This window comes from Typopeltis vanoorti, chromosome 7, assembly GCF_054136105.1.
Source record: "Typopeltis vanoorti isolate ZY-2024b chromosome 7, IOZ_Tvanoo_1.0, whole genome shotgun sequence".
Taxonomy (NCBI): Eukaryota; Metazoa; Arthropoda; class Arachnida; order Uropygi; family Thelyphonidae; genus Typopeltis; species Typopeltis vanoorti.
The window spans coordinates 59344978-59364965 of NC_143555.1; the positions used below are offsets into that span (position 1 = coordinate 59344978).

The window sequence follows — 19988 nt, forward strand, 5'->3', positions numbered from 1 at the left end:
ATATAGACCTGGTAATGTGGATGTGGTGATAGTGATATGTATAGTCAAATAAACCAAGCAAATAAGAAAAGGGTGATCATTATGGGTGATTTTAATTATGGCAATATAGACTAGAATGAAGAGATCGCAACTGGAAGTAAAAAATAATGAGTTTCTTGAGTTTTTGAGGCATAACTACCTCAGACAGTATGCAACAGAGAGCACACGAGGATTAAGGGTCTTGGATTTGGTCATCTCATCGGAGGATGTAATTATCAATGAGGTGTCAAATCATCCACCAATTGGTGAAAGTGACCATGAGGTGATTACCTGGGTGGTTGCCAGCAGTGCAAGGACCCCTGTGAAAAAAGAGTATATGTGGAACTACAAGGGGGGGGGGGTGATTATGAAGAGTTCAGGAGACAGCTTGTAGGTGTAGCATGGAATGAGGAGTTAGCTGGAAAAGAGATCAATGCAGCTTGGGGGATTTTCAATAACTATTTAGTAGATGCAATGTCTAAATGTATACCATGGGTGAGAAGGTTAAATAAGGTAGGTGTGAGATGGATGAATAAAGAGATTAAGCATGCAATACAGAGAAAAAGGGCATTGTGGAGGCAGCATAAGAGAAGTGGAAGTAACCAATTTCATGAGGTCTACAAAGACCAGGCAAGGAGGGTAACTTGGTTGGTGAGAGTAGCTAAAGAGAGATATGAACAGCAGTTAGCTAATGAAGCCAAAAAGAATCCTAGGGAGTTCTTTCAATATGTAGCCAGCAAAAGAAAGAAGGATTATGGAAGGATGACATTGACTGGAGGAAATGGTATAAAGACAGCTGTTGTAGAATGTGTGGTGGAGCTACTTAATGAGCAGTTCATAAAGATCTTTCAATCTTGTGAATGTGACTTCATGGAGAGATTAAGAGCAGTTGATGATGGGGAGGAGAGACTGACTGTAAGTGAGCAAGAGGTGTTTGGGGAGTTGAGTTAACTAGATGTAAATAAGGCTGTGGGACTTGATAATATAGCACCGCGTATTCTGAAGGAATGTGCCAGAGAGTTGACACCTGCCTTGACATATTTTTTTAATACGAGTCTTGCACTTGGTCAAGTTCCTAAAGAGTGGAAGGAGGGCAAGATTGTCCCACTTCATAAAGGAGGTGATCGAACTCAAGCATCAAACTATAGGCCTATCTGTGTGTCAGGTGTTGTGGTTAAGTTGTTGGAGAAGCTTGTGAGAACTAGGATCCAGAGTTGGGTTGACAACAATGGTATAATCTTTGATGGACAGCATGGATTTGCTAAAGGGAGGTCATGTTTTAGTAATCTACTTACTTGTTACAATAAAGTGACTGCTTCCTTGGACAGAGGAGAAGGATACACAGTAATAAACTTGGATTTCGCGAAAGCTTTTGATAGTGTACCTCATGATAAGTTGACAGTCAAACTAGAGCAGATGAGGTTGGATATTAGATTAGTGTTGGATTGGAGACTGGCTATCTGATAGGTATCAACAAGTTGTGTATGGGGGTGCAATATCCAGGAAAAGGAAAGTCACTAGTGGTGTGTCTCAGGGGTCTGTTTTAGGGCCATTACTATTTAACTTGTATATTAATGATATTGGTGAAGATTTGGATGGAGATATTCAGTTGTTTGCAGATGTTGCACAGTTGGGACGAACCATAAAGAGTAGTGAAGATGTTGTGGCTTTGCAAGAAGACTTGAATGAATTGAGTGATTGAGAAAGCAAATGGGGATGTGAGTTCAGTGTTGCAAAATGTAAGGTTTTAAAATTTGGAAAACAAAGACGGGATGCAGAATTTATGCTTGGTGAGAATATAATGTTGGAAGTAGAGGAAATAAGAGATCTGGGGGTGATAGTGGATAAGGATCTAAAATTTAGGGGACACATCACCAAAATTGTGAAGACAACACAAAGACTTCTGGGAATGATGCGGAGGACACTGACGTGTAGAAGTAGGGAGATTCTTGTTCCATTGTATAAGGCTTTGATTAGGCCACACATGGACTATTGTGCCCAGATTTGGTCACCTGGTTTTCAGAAGGATGAAGAGATGTTGAAAAGGGTCCAAAGGCGACTGACCAAGGTAGTTTCTGACCTCTGGAATGTAGAGTATGATGAAAGATTGAAAAGATGTAATTTGCAGAGTCTAGTGGAGAGAAGGAAGAGGGGAGATATGATAGAGACCTACAAGTTGGTAAGGGGTTGTTATAGGATCAATGGTGGAGAAGTTCTACAGAGAATAGTGGGAGATCAGGGGAGAACCAGAGGTCATCCCTGGAAACTGTATAAAGAGGGTGTGAGTAGGGGAGTGAGAGGCAGGTTTTTTTTGTGCAGAGTTGTGAGTGATTGGAATGCCTTGCCTGAGAGTGTGGTGTCTGCAAGGAGTTTGAATGTGTTTAAGACACGGTATGATGAGATGTGTGTGAGATAAAAGGACCTCTTAGATGAGTCTTTGACTCCATGAGGTGTTTAATAATAATAATAATAATAATAATAATAATAATAATAATAATATAACTGCCTGACCAAGCTTTCAAAATTTTCTAGTGGCCAGTATAAAACCTTTATACTTTCATGTTTAAGGTTTTTTGGTTATATATCATCTACTCCAGCTTAGCTTTAATGGAACTTTGTTTTACTGACACAGTAGTTAAGAGTGAAGTAAGTTAAGCACAACATTCAACTCTATTGAAAATTAGGAAACAAATTTTTTATACAGAAATTTTTAGTACAATCATTGTTAAACAAACAAACAAGTAATTCAATGAGAGACAAAATAGAAGACAAATACAACAAATGGTTACCCTGAAACACTATGTGCTGCAATCTCAGAAATAAACTAACCACTTTCCTGATTCAGTTTCATAACCACATTCTAACAGTTTCCATCTATGTATTCACTTCACTATAGAAAACAAGAGTTTGGTTTTGGCAGGTTACACTTCTTGCATATCATACTAACCTGCACACTCTCTGGCACCTGTTAACCATTTTGTGTATATAAATATTTATTATAGTGCTCTGATGATGATGGTATAAATTCCAACAACATATCAATTTTTTGAATAAAAATATTTTTCTGCTCATGGTGTAGTAATTATATACTGTTGTAAATCCAGAATGAATGAATGAATGACAAATAGACAAAATATTTATAGTGGGGGGGAAAAAGTCAAGGTTTTTTTATATTAACAGCTGTAGCTTCTCAAGAGTTCCAAGCCCATATAGCACTTGTGATAGCCTTTTGTAATGTGAAGATGCAATGATTCAATCCATACAAATCTGGAGATGGTGATCCTCCTGTAACCAAATTACAAATAAAAGGAACTATGAATCATCAGTTATTTGTTAATTACTTCACAAGAGTAAAAAATATATATATATACTACTAGTATCAGTGGCGGCTCGTACATAAGCACTGCGACCATACAGCACCCCCAACCCTCAAGGAAAAAATGAAAAAATTAAATTTTGTCTGTGTTTATAAATAATAACAACATAAATGCAATACATATCAAAGGTTACAGCTTATGTTTTGACATTGATTGAATAGTTAATAATTAGAATTGTTCGATTAACGCTTTAGATTATGAAACAAATGCACTGCGATCTAATGCCGATATTCGTTTGCGCTTGTCATTGCACGTTACGTCATTAGATACACTGCCATTTGGGCAGAGTATCATGCTTGCATGCGTTATTTTTGTGAGATACGAAACTTTTATTATTGGTGCTCATGGTGAACTATTTTTTGTAAATCTTATTTTAGTTTGTTAAAATAACATATAATTATTTATTTATTATAAATACAAGGCTGAATTATGATGAGCTTCACTGTTGAATATTGAAAATATGAAAAGAATTATATTTTTTCAATTATCCTTACATGAAACAAATGCACTGCGATCTAATGCCTATAGCCGATATTCATTTGCACTTGTCATTGCTATTTATACAAAACTTTTATTATTGGTGTTTGTTCGTGGTGAGGATGAAATATTTTTAATAAACAAATTTTTAATATGGAAATTTATTTATTAATAAATTTGTTACTGATTAAGATTTTTTTTTTTTTTTTTTTTTTGTATATACAGCACCCCCACTTAAAATTTTCACCAGGCCGCCACTGACTAGTATTGAAACAGCAAAATACAGAGTTGTTGTAACTTGCTAAAGAGAGCTAACAGTAACATTTCTCATTAATTGTGATGAAATAGCATAAAGAGATAACTAACCAGAAAAAATTGAAAAAGAAATCTGTGCATTTCTTCCTTTGTCTCTGTCTACAGCAAGGACTTGAACAACAGATGTCCCTATAGCAGCTGTCTCATATACTTGACCTTCAAACATTACTGCCAAAAATTCTGGAGCATGATCATTATGGTCTTGCACCCTAACTTCTACGCGAGCAAAACTTCTCTTGGATGGAGTACCACTGTCTTTAACCATTATAGTGAGGATATGTCTTTGGACGGTTTCATGATCTAAATTTTCTGCAACAGACAATGTTCCTTTGATGGAATCCAAGTGAAATTTCTGCATACTTCTAGAGCTTGCACTATTAAAAAAAAACAATATATGTAAGTATGTACATACAGCCAAATAAATCCATTGTACAATGGATTTATTTGGTTGTATGACATAACAGAAAAAAATTTAAATGCTTAAAACCTGAGGAATCACAATAAAATTATTTATTATATGAATGCAAAACTAGTTTCATCTTCTTAAAAGACATCATTGGGTGCATAACATGAAAAGTGAAATACAAAATTAAATTCATTTTAAATATAAATAAAAATAAATAAATAAAAACCTTGCAAATGGACTGCTGACATCTGAAGGCATTTTGGATACCACAGAATTGTTGAGCATATTCACACAGGCATGATCTTGCATACACTAAAGTTGGATAACTGAGGAGTAACAATTTATAGCTATTGTTCTTTTGTACGAGGGTGGTCTGAAAAGTTCTTCACCTCGACCATAGATGGCAACACTATTGGCATGATTTTTTTTTTTAAGTTGGTCCATCTGTCATAAACATTCATGTAAAATGGCAAGTCATTCTATCAAGTAGATTCTGACAGCTGTCTGAAGCAAAGGTGTTGTTTGTATCCCTTGAAATGAATAAAATTGTATATCGTGTGATTATAATCTTTGTAAAAGAAGATTTAATGGCAAAAGAAATTCATTCGAAGTTCATCTTTATTCATCAAGTGCACGATATGGTATTCGATGACCGGCAAGTCAAAGTGCATGAAATTGCTGAGACTATAGGCATTTCAAAAGAATGTGTAGGATATATTTTGCATGAAGAATTGCAAATGAAAAAGCTTTGTGCAAGATGGGTGCCACGCTTGCTCATAGCAGATCAAAAACACACTCACATGAAAATCTCTGAACAGTGCTTGGAGCATTTTAACAAAAATAAAACTGATTTTGTACATCAATTTATTACTATGGATGAGACTTGGATTCACCATTACACACCAGAATCCAAACAGCAGTCAAAACAGTGGACAGAATCTGGTTGTTCAGCACCAAAGAAGACAAAGTTGATGCCATCAGCAGGAAAGGTCATGGCATTGGTGTTTTGGAATGTTTTTTAATTATCTTGAAAAGGGTAAAACAATAACTTGGGAATATTATTCCGATCTTTTAACCAGACTAGATGAAAATATTCACGAGAAAAGGCACGGTTTGCAGAAGAAAAAAATAATCTTTCATCAGGACAATGCACCTGCCCACAAAGGTGTTTTGGCAATGGGAAAATTAAGGGATCTGCACTATGAATTGTTGGAACATCCACCCTATTCCCCAGATTTGGCTCACTCTGACTTCTATCTCTTCCCAAAACTAAAAACTCTTCATCACTAGTCAGGTTTTTCTTTGAATCAAGAGGTGATTGCACTGAAGAGGGGTATTTTGCAGATCTTACTGAGAACCACTACAGGGATAATGGTGCTGCAGCATCACCGGAATAAATGTATTAGTCTTAAGGGAGATTATGTTGAAAAATAAAAATAATTTTGAAATTATAAATTGGTTTTTTCATTGTTAGGCCGAGAACTTTTCAGACCACTCTCGTAATGTATATTTTTTGTAGTTCTCTTTTTTTTCGTTATGAATGCAATGAAGTCTTCAATGAAGACAGAACTAGTTGTGCGTTCATATAATGAATAGTTCTGTTATCATTCCTCGGCTATTAGTCATGCAGGTGTTTTGTATTACAAGTGTGTGTGTGCATACATACATACATATATATACAGGGTGTTCAGGATAAATTTGACAGTTTCGTAAGGAAAAAGAAAATCTTCTTTGTATCTATTAAATTTAATGAAGTGACAAAAAAACATTACAGGCAGAGTTAATTACAATACTATCAACAAGATTTACTCAAAATAACCACCATTAGCATCGATCACAGCTTCAATTCTGCTTTGGAACCTCGAACAAGCTGATGCTACAGTCTCCCTGGGAAGGGCCGCAAAAACTGTTTTAATTTTATCCATTAACTGGGCTTTTGTATTACTGGAAGTGCGATTGGTGTCTTTTTCAACTGCGCCCCATACAAAATAATCCATGGGGTTAAGGTCTGGGGAGTTTGGAGGCCAAACATTTGGACTGGTGAAGTCGTAGAAATTTTCAGACAACCATTTTTGACTTTTCCCAGAGGTGTGGCAAGGGGCCGAATCCTGCTGCCATACACATGGCCTACCATTGGCTACCCTTGTTATCCAGGGCTTGACTACAGTTAGCAACTCCACGAACAAAGCCCGAATTCCAATGCCAGGGTTCTTCAACACCTGTTCCTGCAGATTTGCGAGGAATTCTGCTGTACGAACGCAATCAGATCGTCTGCTAGGGATCTTTCTTCTTGCTACATCCTCGTAGTCACCATTGCAAGTCTCTAGTTCATGCCTGATTGTTTTTACTGTATTCAGGGAGCATTGGGCAGCAGTCGTAATATCCTTATTTTGATGGCGGACACGAATCATCATGATACAAGTTATTCTCTTCCATGATTCAGGTGGGTTCCAGCTATCCATCCTTTCTGACATCTTGTATATGAATGAAGAAGGGTCCAAACTTTTAAATGAAGAGAAGTGTGTGTTAATACATGTAACTTACGGAAAAATATAATTAATTATAAATATGTCAAATTTATCCCGAACACCCTGTATATATATATATATATATATAATTAAAGAAATTTAATGACTAGAAGCTGAGAGATACTGTTTAAATGCACAACCAGTTGTGCATTCATTCAGCTTAGTAAATCTATTGCACCACACGCACACACACAACACACACACACACAGAGTAAAGTGAATGTCTCTTCAATAATAATACATAATATGTGAATTGAATAATAAAAAGATCACAGGATTTTTTTTTGTTCATACATAAATTATAATAAAATCTGAAACAAGCATTAATTTTCTGAGTTGCCAAGTACTATAATAAATACATAACTTGGTATAGAAACTTAGATACTGATTATGAATGTACAATAAATACATTGATCGCATCCTTCATAATTTAATTGAAGGATTTTTGAAAATATTTTTTCCAAAGGATTATTGAAAAAATGAATTCACTATATCTATAAAGACACTATCTGGTATTGATTGCAGCACAAACCATCAACTATTAGTGGTCAGAATGGAGCTCACACTGTGCAAGAAAAAAAGATAGACATCATCCAAAAAAAAGTTCAGTATCAACAACATATCAACAATGTATGTTGTGGAAGTGAAGAACAGGTTAGACTTATTGAACCTTGATGGAAAAGACAAGAGGAACAATGGCATGAGATTAGAGATACAATTGTTGAAATTTCTAAAAAACAGGTGCCATGCTAAAAGCCAAAGAAAACAAACAAATGGCTATCTGACAACACCATCAAAATAGCTGATCAGTGAAGTGTGGCCGAAACCAGAAGAGACAAGGATGAAGTCAAAAAGCTGAATGCAACTTTCCAATGTGAAGCCAGGAAGGAGACAAGGAAAGACAGATAAACAAAAAATGTCAACATCCAGAAGCTAACAGAAAGGGACATACCAGAGTCCTGTTTGCTGAAGTGAAGAAGATGTGATCCAGTTTCTCTGAACAACAAGGAATAGTCAGAGACTGCAATGGAAATGAACTGAGTGACCAGCAAAAAATTAAGAACAGGTGGTAAGAATACACAGAAAAGCTATATACCAACCCAACTGAACACCAAGAAGACAACGAAAAATGACCTTATGGACAGAGAACCAAACATCTTGGAGGAAGAAGTAGCTTGGGACATGAGAAAAATGCCAAACAAGAATGCCTCAGGTATTGATTGGATACCTGCAGAACTCCTAAAACCAGTGCCAATCAACATTATCACAGCTTTGTGCCAAAAGATATGGTCCACTTGCAAATGGTCTAAGGAATGGACAAGATCAATATTCATCCCATTACCAAAAAAAGGTGATGCCAGAGACTGCTCCAATTCTCGCACAATAGCACTGATTTTTCATGCAAGCAAGATCCTACTGAAGATTATTCAACAGCAGCTAGCAGGTCATCAATCAGGAGCTACCTGATGTCCAGTCTGGTTTCAGGAAAGGGAGAGGCACTAGAGTTCACATCGCCAACATCAGATGGATCACTGAAAAGACCCATAAAGACCTGTACATGTGTTTCATTGATTACAGCAAAGCTTTTGACTGTGTAGAGGATAATAAGCAACGGTAGCTCTGCATTATCTCGGTTTCCCATCTCACCTGATCAAGCTTATTAGATCTCTGTATATTGATCAGGAAGCAACAGTGCAAACACTTTATGGTGACACAGATTGGATTAGGATCAGCAAGGGTGTTAGACAGGGATGTATTTTGTCCCCATTTCTTTTCAACTTCTATGCTGAAGTGATCATGAGGAAGTTAGACAGGAACTCATCCAATATTGGAGCAAAGATAGGAGGAAGAACTATAAACAACTTGAATTCAGATGACACAACCTTATTGGTGGAAAGAGAAGAAGACCTCCTAACATTTTGCTGCAAATTGTGCTACATTTTTTCAGTTTGATACAAATGTCCTTCAGTAAGTAGTGTTGTTATTGGAGTTTCATTATTGTTTATATTATGTTTTGCTATAGGTTTATTCTTCCTGAGAGGGTAAAGTCAAAGTCAGATGCGTTCGGAGGTAGCAGCAAAGAAAAAGATAAGTTTTTATGACTTTTATTAGAGTTTTCTACTTTAACTTACCCAATGTAAAGTAATTTACAGTTTGGGAAACTGTACTTAAAACATGAATTTTTTAGTATAGTAGAAGTTCTTAATACTTAGTTCTTCGTGCACTATTTGAATAATGGAGGCAGCTGCAGCTCAGTTTACCAATGTCTTGTCACCAAGTCCTTCCCCATTTAAGGACTACATTTTACATAGCATACTATAAAATTTTGTGGTATGCAGTGCTCATGGCATATATGCATCCTAGAAGTTGGATATATGGCATGTGTGAGATCGGGGGGAGTGCATATATGTAGAAAATGTAAGAAATGGGAAGAAATTTGTGAGTTATATTAGTATAACCGGCCTTGGCAGCGATGTGTCAGAGGTGGGAGAATACCAACCTAGAGAGACGAGTAGGGTTAGGTTAAGTGAGCAGAATGTAAATGTGAAAAAAAGTAGGAAGTGTGGAAAGTTTGAATCATTATGAAGTTTTCGGAGATGGTCTTAGTTGGGAGGATGAATGGCAAGCAAGAGTGGGTAGCTTGCACAGAGAGAGAGAGAGAGAGAGTGAGAGACAGATGGCTTTTCAATGAGAGTCTGGCTAAGGGAAAGGTACCCATAGAGTGAAAGAAGGGTAAGATAGCACACTGCATAAGGGTAGTAGCAGACTGGAAGTGTCAAATTATAGACCAGTTTGTGTTTCATTAGTAGTTGTTAAGAACTTGGAGAAATTAGTGAGGGACTATATACAGTGTTCGGCAGATGAGGGTAATGTTATCTGTGAGAGTCAACATGACTTTGTTAACCACCTTACTAGCCATTATGGATCAAATACGCATCCTGATACACTTCGTATCCATCATATATTTCAATGTAATATCAATGGTATTACAATTTTAATATGCACCTCGCATCCATGATAACCTTGACTCTATAAACATCTTGGCTGGTAGTGTGGTTAAGGGGCACTCTAGCTTTAGTAATATGATTGCCTTTTATAATAAAGTGACAAGAGTGGTTGATGAAGGAAAAGCATATTGAGACATTTTTTGTGGATTTTACAAAGGCATTTGACAGGGTACCACATGAAAAGATGATATTTAAGTTGCAGCACATGGGATTAAATGTCAGATTAGTGAACTAGATTCAGGACTGGTTACTTGATAGGTATCTGAGAGTTGCATATGGGAGGAGCAATATCAAAGAGGGAGAAGGTTACAAGTGGGTACCACAGGGTTCAGTACAGGGACCCGTATTGTTTAATCTTTATATCATTGTCAGTAAATTGCATTGGGATATTCAGTTGTTTGCAGATTATGTGAAGCTTGGAAGGGTTATTAATAATAGTGAAGATGTGGTTGCCCTCCAAGAGGATTTCAATAAACTGGAGAGATTGGACAATGGGGGGGGGGGAGTCAGTTTAATGCAGCTAAATTTAAAGTCTTGAAATTTGGGATAAATCGATGGGAGGCTGCATACTCTGTTGGAGGAACTGTACTGCAGGAAGTAGGGGAGGCAAGGGATATGGGGAGTGATGATTGATATTCAGGGAACATATTGTAAAGGTGGTGAAGGTAACCCAGAGGATTGCTGCAATACTGAGAAGGATGATGACCTACAGAGATAAAAGAGTTGTCATTCCATTGCATAATGCCCTGATCAGACTACACTTGGGCTATTGTTCTCAAATTTGGTCCTCAGAATTTGAACAGGATAAATTAATGTGGATAGGGTGCAGAAACAGATAACAAATATGATATCAGGACTGTACAATGTTAGTTCAACACAGGCTGAGGAAATGTGGACTGCAGAGTTTGGTAGATAGAAGAAGGAGTGGTGATATGATTGAGACTTTTAAACTGTTGAGAGGTAGTTATAGGGTTGACACTGAGGAGTTCTTTCGCTTGGTAGAACAGGGGGAAGGAGTGAGGATAAGGTGCTATCCCTGGAAGTTATGAAAGGAAGCTGTGAGCAAGAGGGCGAGGAGTGATTTCTTTGCATGGAGGGTGGTTGAACCATGGAATGCACAGCCTGATAGAGTGGTGAGAGCACGAGCAGTCAATGAGTTCAAGGAGTGGTATGATAGACTGTGTTTTCTAGGATAGGCTCCCACGATAAGTCTTTTGACTCCATGGAGGCCTGAATCATAATAATAATAATAATCTAATTTAGAAAATCAAGAAAGAAAGTAAAAAAATGGGGCTGCATCTTAACATAAAGAAAACAAAGATCATGACAACAGCAGCTAGTGGAGAAGTGAAGTTGACAATCAATGACAAAGAAATTGAATCAGTTCAGGAGTTCATCTTCCTTGGTTCAAAAACTGACCATGATAGTAGGTCCATCACGGTCAGTTTTGGAAATGAAGTGTAGGATCACTCAGGGTCATACTGGAATGGTCAGCATGCATAAGATATAGAAAAGCAAAGACTTCACTCTAAGTCTTTGCTTTACTCAGAGCTATAGTCTTTCCCATAATGACATATGGGTGCAAGAGCTGAACAATAAAAAATGATAACAGAAAAAAAATTGATGCATTTGAAATATGGTGCTTGCAGAAACTGTTACAAATACCAAGCACAACCAGGGTGACAGATAGGGAAGTGCTAGAGCTCATAAAACCAGCAACATCACTGGACACTAAAATCACTAGACCACGACTAACTTAATTTGGCCATGGTCAGTGGAACCAGAAAAAGGGAGATGACAAAGACCACCCTGGCTCAACACCTTTCAAGCTGATAACAACATGAACATCAAACAACCAAAAGAGGCAGTGCTTGACAGGACAGCATGAAGAACATTTGCCTGCAAAGTCACCAAGAGTCAGACAAGACTGAATGGTTAAATCAATCAATCACTTGCCAGGAACTTTTGATATGTGTTCTTTTCCATGCCCCTCGATGAGTGTTTGGCCTCCCTGGAGGTGTTATATAATAACACCTAATAATAATGATAACAATACCTAATAATAATGATTGTTTCCTTAACATTCTGAGTACACCATGGAGTTCTGATTTTTCTGTCCTTGCAGCTACTCACCCACGTGTCTCTCTCTGGCTAAATCAATCAGTCTTTTCTTCAGAGTCTGCCAGTGATTTTCAAAGGTTTTATTACTGTTTTCAAACTTTCTTTTTTTTTTTTTCTTCCGTGATATTTGTATATTAGTCAACATTTACCTCTGAAAGCTATGTGGAAGACTATTCTTTTTAAAAATTTTACATATTTATCTTTTTAGTATAAAATTCATTTTTATTCTACTTAAAACTAAATGGCAATCATATCCTCTTTCAGATTCTCTGTATGCTCTCGTGTCCTCAACCAACATGAAAATATCACTATCAACAATGACAATCAATAATACTTTCTTGATTCTATTATCCTTGTGAATTTGTGCACATCTTTATTTGGAAACATAGTATTGGTAAAGACTAGTCCATGTCTTGAACAGAAATCCAGCAAATACTTACCATTATTATTAGTTTTAGTTTTGTCTTAAAATTTTCCCAAAATATTTCTCTATACCTAGTGTTCATTTCCTCCTCTGCTGTTTAGATCTCTAATTTTATAGCTCTTTCTTAGTACAACCTTCTGTGGGACCAAAGGCACAAGTCTGATTGTCCAATTCCCCATTGGTGAATGTCCAATTCACCAATTTCCATGGGTGAGTTGTCATCTTGGTTAGCCACTGGATCTTTTCAACTGCCTCCTTACCTACTTAAAACCCATATTTATCATATCTGTGTATTACAGATAGTCTTATCAAAGCCAATAGCTTCCATTTTCTTACAAGTCAGTGTTCTCTTCAAAGGTTCAGGTTATTCAGTGTGATGCCTACCTTGGCAATATGGTCCCTAAACTAATCCTCTCTCTCTCTCTCTCTCTGTGTATGCGTGTGCATGCGGCCTATAACAGTGAAGCTTTTAGTTTCACTGACTACTTGCAAAAAAATTCTCATTAATATAATACTCTGCTGTAACATCCTCAATCCAAAGTAAATAACTTCACTTAGAAACATTAAATCTGACACTGAATTAGCATGTTCAATTCAGCTTAGAGTTTGTGTATCAGATGTACCTTATCACTTACCCTATCCTAGTATTATCAGCAAGCAACTGCTTATCATGCTCTATATCAACAATATCATTAATATACAAGTTAAACAACAATGACCATAGTATAGAATCTTGTCATGCACTACTAGTTATCCTCTTTCCATTACTATCTGCATTCAACACTTTCTGATACATGCCAATCATTCACTTGACTATCGACATCACAAGTTTATTTTGAAAACTTATCCTTTTCAGTTTATATAACAACCTCACATGTGAATCTTGTCAAATACTGACAAAATTCAGATGTATTATAGTGTTATCATTTCCCCTTATCCTTACTCTAGATAAGGGGAACACTTTGCAAAAGGTAATCATGTCTCTATTACAGAGCTTGAGCAGCTTGCTAAAGCAAGATCTAACTTTAACAAAACCATGGTTTTGTTAAAGTTAGAGATGATTTTAGAGATGATTTTAGGACTATTTATCCATCTCCAGACATGATTCCTAATTAACCTTTCCACCATGGATAATGATTGGCCTACAATTCTATAATATGATCAGTCCTAGGCCCAAACTTGAATAATGCAATTATCTAGCTTTCCTTGCATTTCAGGAATCAGTATATGTCAAGACTCAAGTTAAAGAACCATGTCTTAGACACATTACTAACTCTCTTTCACATTTCTTCAGCAAATAATAAATAAAATCATTTACACAACTTCAGCAATAATAACATTCATTTCTTGAGAAAATGTTATAATTCTAATAATAAAAGAAGCTTTTACTTTTATTATTGGATTTTATTTTTATATTAAACAACCAAAGCCATACCTGCTATGAATAGCATAAAGCAATCTGTTGTCATGATCTCTGTCACGTGCTTCTAACTGTAGAATCTCTGTTCCTATGGCTATGTCCTCGACAACATCTACAGTATATGTCGGCTCACTAAACTGTGGCTGATATTTGTTAATAGCATGCACTTTCACCTGAAGCTGTAAAATATACATTCAGACACTGAAAACAAAAAATATTCAATCCTTGCAGAGATACCCTATAATTGTACAAAAAACATTTTTTCCACTCTTTCAATACTTAAGTGTAACTCAATTACTACAAATCAATATTTAGCTTAACACTACAAGAATTGTATATCAGGAAAAATACACATTCATTATAAATGAAATGTTTGTATTATATGATACCATAATGCAACTTCTATGAATATATCCAACTTTTACTTTACTCACAAAATATAAAGCAAAATTATTATTATTATTATGGAGTTTGGTTGCAGTTAGCTGTCTGGAAAAATGGCACTTTTTATTGAATGAATAAAAGTGCAAATTCAGAAAAATTAGGACTACTGGGGAGAGGAGAATCCAGATAACCATGTTTAGGCACCTTCAAGGCAAATGAGTATGAGAATGGGAATGGTTGTAAAATGCTAAGTAGTCTCTGGTTTGAAATCTAAATGTGATTGCCATTAAATGATGCAAGGTGTCCTCTGAGTCTGATGTCTATTAATATCAGAAACAACAGGAATTAGTGTGAGGAGTTTTGAGCAGTGGTTATTTTGACTTGGCCACAAATTAAAGGCATTCCTATTGGGTATGATCAATCAATAGAGAATCATATATTTATACAGATACAGTGTAAAGGCTGTTATATTTTCATGTAGGATGAGAGAGAAGGATGGGAGGAGGAAAAGGTTTTACTGATGATACTTGAAGAAATGCAATCAGCCTTTCTGAGTAGAAGTTTGGAAGTTAGTCAGGATTGTACAGGCAACACATGAAGTTATCTTGCATGAGAAAGACAAATGGTACAAACCCGTTTAAATAGAACAAAATGGATACGCTCTTGTTGCTACTATAAGCAGCAGAGGTGGGGGGGGGGGAAAAGACACAGATGGAAAATTAGCTCAATGAGCACAGAATGAATAATTATTATGGAGAATTCAGCTATAGGAACTTAGATGATAAGGAGAAAGAACATGATGCAGTTAAGCTGTAGCTGACAGTATGAGCAGCAGTTAGCTAATGAAGGAAAAAAAAAAAAAAATCCTAGGGCGTTTTCTTTCAATATATATCCAGAAAAATAATAATGGTTATGGTAGGATGGCAGTGATTAGACCTTCTCTTTATAAAAGAGAATGTCACATCATGGAGAGTGTATGGGGAATTAAGCAAACTTGATATTAATAAGGCTCTGGAACATGATGATATATCACTGCATTTTGAAGAAATGTGATAGGGTGTTGACATCTGCCTTGACATATTTGTTTAATATAAGTCTTATACTGGGTCAAGTTCCAAAGGAGTGGAAGGAAGCAGTACAAAGATTGTACTGCTTCATAATGGAGGTGACAGAACTCAAGCACCAAATTATAGGTAAATCTGTGTGCCAGGTATTTTGGTTAAAGTGTTGGAGAGGCTGGCGATAATCAGGATCCAGAAATGTGTTGGCAACCATCTTTGATGGACAACACATATTTGCTAAAAGGAGGTCATGTTTTAGTAATCTACTTACTTATTATAATAAGGTGACAGCAGTATTGATGTCGGAGATGGATATACATAGACTTCTTGAGAATTCTTTGCAACACATCACAATTTTTGGTCAACTGCATGGATGAAATTCTGATCACGTGCAATTCAATGCTCTGTCTGTTTGTTTATCAATGTATGTGGTAGAAACCTCGAACAAATCTTCCTCTTGTGCAAATCTCTCTCTAAGATTAACACGTTCGCTGCCAACTACGAGTATACTCGTAGTTGGTATATGAGCCACACAATCTAGCTACGAGTATACTCGTATGACGCTTACCGCCGGCAACGAGGTTACCCGTACTGACCTTGAAGAAGTGAAAATGCTTGGCTTGTGGAGCTAGCAGCAAAACTGTGTATACTCATAGATGGAATATGCTCTGCACAAGCCAACTACGAGTATACTCGAATGTCGATTACTGCTGGCAACGAGATTACCGTATTGACTTTGAAGAAGTGAAATTGCTTGGCATACAGGAACAAACTATGCCAAAGTAGTGTGGCAGCGAACGTGTTAAGACCATTTTCTTACTGACACCAAGCTGCACAGCAAGTAGCCTAGTGGTTATTCACCTGCCATGCGCAACAATTTCTCTAACTTTCACCACATTTTATTTGTCCATGCAGAAACTGGTCATTCACAGCATTGGGGGATGACCAGTGACTCCCTCCCCTCTTCAAACATTGAAAACCAGTGGAACACCTCTGCAAAGCTCAGACGGTCATTGCCGTAAACTTTTTTTTTTAGGTCGTGATACATGTCTGTAGCAGTTTTTCCTAATTCACAGTAAAATTTTATCACAGCTCTTTGCTCAATGATGCAACTTCTGACACGCTCCACTCACACACTATTTCAACAGTTGCCACATGAAAACTGCTGCATCACCTGTCTTGAAAGTTAAACCTGTGATTACATCACACTTTAGCGATCAAAACTATAAATGAGTTTATTTCTTTTATTTAAAGGGCTGTAAAAAATCATTCTCATTACTTAACAGGCAATGTAATCATTTATTCTAAAGGAGATGGAAACCCACACAGTACTGGAGAAGGTATGCATATATATATATGATTGGTCGGCAATATTCTATGAATTTTTGACAGAGTACTGCGTAAATACTAGTAGCAAGGCTTATACGTTGGTCATATAGTAATTAGTTTACGGAATTAACAATGCATATAAAGTATATTAATTAAAGGTACCTTTAATAACTAACATCTATATTTCGGCAATGTCACGTTGCCATCTTCAGGAACATAAAGATATGGTATGTGCACGCAGCCACTAACAAAAGCAAATGAGGAAGAAAGCAAGAAACAAATATTGTTCCTAAAGTCCTAATGGTGCCCTCTGGTGGGCTAATTTGGTTGACTTGGCAGGTGGGCTGAAGTTCTCAAAATGCAAGTCTCCCAAATTTGGGGTAGTTTCATGCACCCAAATTTGTTGAGGTTAGGAACGTTTTTTAGAGCTGCTGAAGATTCCTTGAATAATCTTTCGTATTTAAACTTGCTGCGGTGTATTATTTTTGTTTTCTTCCAACGAATTCTATGGTGGGTATCTAAGGCATGGTCTGCCAGCCCAGAGCGGCTGTACTGGTGAAACCGGATGTAGTCTTTGTGTTCTGAAATCCTGATATTTGTTGTTCTCCCTGTTTGGCCAAAGTAGGACAATTTGCAGCTGCAAGGGACCTGGTATACACCAAGTAGGTCTAGGGGAAGTGGTTGGTCTTTGGTAAAAGGCTTTTGTTAGTGCCTGCTTGTGCCATATCTTTATGTTCCTGAAGATGGCAACGTGACGTTGCCGAAATATAGAAGTTATTTATTAAAGTTACCTTTAATTAATATACTTTATATGCGTTGTTAATTCCGTAAACTAATTACCAGTTATATACTGCTTAAATAGCAGAATTTTAATATTGGAATATAACTTTGCCTTCTTTTTAATTTCCTGGTATTGGCCAGACCAAAAGAATTGCAGAGGTTTACTATATAATTGTTTTTCTTCAGCTTCTGTAATGTCTGTAATATTGATTATATTATGTACAACTGAGTAGGAGATTGTGATTTTAAGGACTATAGCTTTAGAAGCAAAGAAAGTGGCCAATTTTCCAGTCTTCTAAGATTTCAATGTTTTTTTGTGAATAAGTTCTTGAACTAGTAATCATGAAGGGGTGGAGAAAGGAATTCCAACTATGGCAAGAGGCTCTCTCTTAGGTGTCAGTTCAAACAGTATGCTTCAGAGATCCTATCTCCAAAAACTTTTAATTTTATCTTCTTGGTATTGACAGTTAGTCCACTGATATTGCTGACTTTTTCCAAAATATTAAAAACTTTTGTATATTGAATCATTATCCCTATAAGTGCCTACTACATGGTCTGCATATGCTAATACTTTTTCCCCTTCATATTGGAGGAACTGTTATCTCTCACACAGCATATCACATAGCACCTCAATGAGTCTTTGGACTCCTTGGAGGTGTCATGTAATAAAAGTAATAATTAGATAGAGAAATAGGTCTCCAGCTGCTGATTAAGGTGTGATCTCTATTAGGTTCTGGAATAAGGATGGTATGACTTGCTACAAATTCACTTTGTATGTTTCCTGATGAGAGAGAAAAGAATTAAATAGTATAGCCTCACGGTAAAGTTCTATCCCTAGACCATCAGATCCTGCATTCTTTATTGGCTATGGTAACTTCAGATGCTGTAATGGATCTGTCAAGACCATCTTGGGTAAGAGCAGGAAAACCATTAATGTTCCAAGAGTTATAATTTCTCACAGTACTATTGTCTCTAAACAGATTTTTGTAGTGTTTTTGAAAGGAGTCAAGGATGTCTTGAGTGGTGGACATGTCTTCATCATCAAGGTAGATTCAAGTGATAGTCCTTTCTTTGCAGAATTTAGTGAACTGTCTATTGAAGAATGCAGCTGAAGACCAGTCTGCTAAGTGTTGCTATATTCTTTTCTTAAAATTTCTTTCATTTACTTGTTTCTTCCTTTCCACTTCTATCTCTATGTTAATGTTTCTAATGATGTTGTATTTATTATTATTATTACCACCTCAAGACCTCATGGAGTCAAAGACTCATCTGGGAGGTCCTTTTATCACACACACAGCTCATTATACCATCTTTTAAACACATTCAAACTCTTTGCAGATACCACATTCTCACGCAAGGCATTCTAATCATTCACAACTCTACACGAAAAAAACCTGCCTCTCACTCCCCTACTCACACCCTCTTTATACAGTTTCCAGGGATGACCTCTGGTTCTCTCCTGATCTCCCACTATTCTCTGTAAAACTTCTCCAGCATTGATCCTATAACAACCTCTTACCAACTTGTAGGTCTCTATCATATTTCCCCTCTTCCTCCTGTCCACCAGACTCTGCAAATTACATCTTCTCAATCTTTCCTCATCCAGTCTATTGTCAAGATTCTCCCTTCTGCATCCCTTTGGATATGACAGAATGACCCAAGAAGGGAGGGGGGGGAAAGAATATTGTCTCTAAACAGATTTCTGTAGTGTTTTTGAAAAGAGTCAAGGATGTCTTGAGTGGTGGACATGTCTTCATCATCAATGCAGATTTGAGTGATAGTCCTATCTTTGCAGAATTTAGTGAACTGTCTATTAAAGAATGCAGCTGAAGACTAGTCTGCTAAGTGCTGCTGTATTCTTTTCTTAACATTTCTTTCTTCTACTTGTTTTCTCCTTTCCACTTCTATCTCTATGTTCCTATACCATTCATTATTTTGTTATGAACCAGCTTCTCTCTTTATACAGGTCCTTCAACTTTTTTCTTTTGAGGAAAGCCTGTTCCTTTCTCCATTCACCCATATTTTGTTTTACTGTTTGTTTGAATTTTAACCACATATCCTATTTCCAGGTAATATTATTCCAATTTGAACAGAGGGTCTCGAATTTGGCTGAAAAGATGAATGGAAAATTTGGTGGAAGTCTCCATGGTCCAGAACTCATCTCTACTTGTTCTATGCAGTGGAACTCGAGTAGAACTGGATTATGATCTGACATGTTGATGTCAAGATGTTTTATCTGAATTATCCTATTTATAAGGGAAGAAGAGATAAATTCAATCAAGACAGGCACCAATAACTTGATTCATGTTACATGTAAGCCTGGAGAGTAGGATTGCGAAT

General features: G+C 36.7%; 1 protein-coding gene across 1 annotated transcript in view; it reads right to left on the reverse strand.

The window, feature by feature from the left end:
- The window catches only part of LOC150104706 (fat-like cadherin-related tumor suppressor homolog), a 573066-nt gene that overhangs the window by 542285 nt on the left and 10793 nt on the right, over window positions 1-19988 (reverse strand). Inside the window, exons 2-3 of the mRNA XM_090395611.1 lie at window positions 14110-14273; window positions 4239-4561 (exon numbers count right to left, since the gene is read on the reverse strand). Coding sequence (XP_090251737.1) covers window positions 4239-4561; window positions 14110-14273 — 487 coding nt within the window. The remainder of the gene's footprint in view (window positions 1-4238; window positions 4562-14109; window positions 14274-19988) is intronic.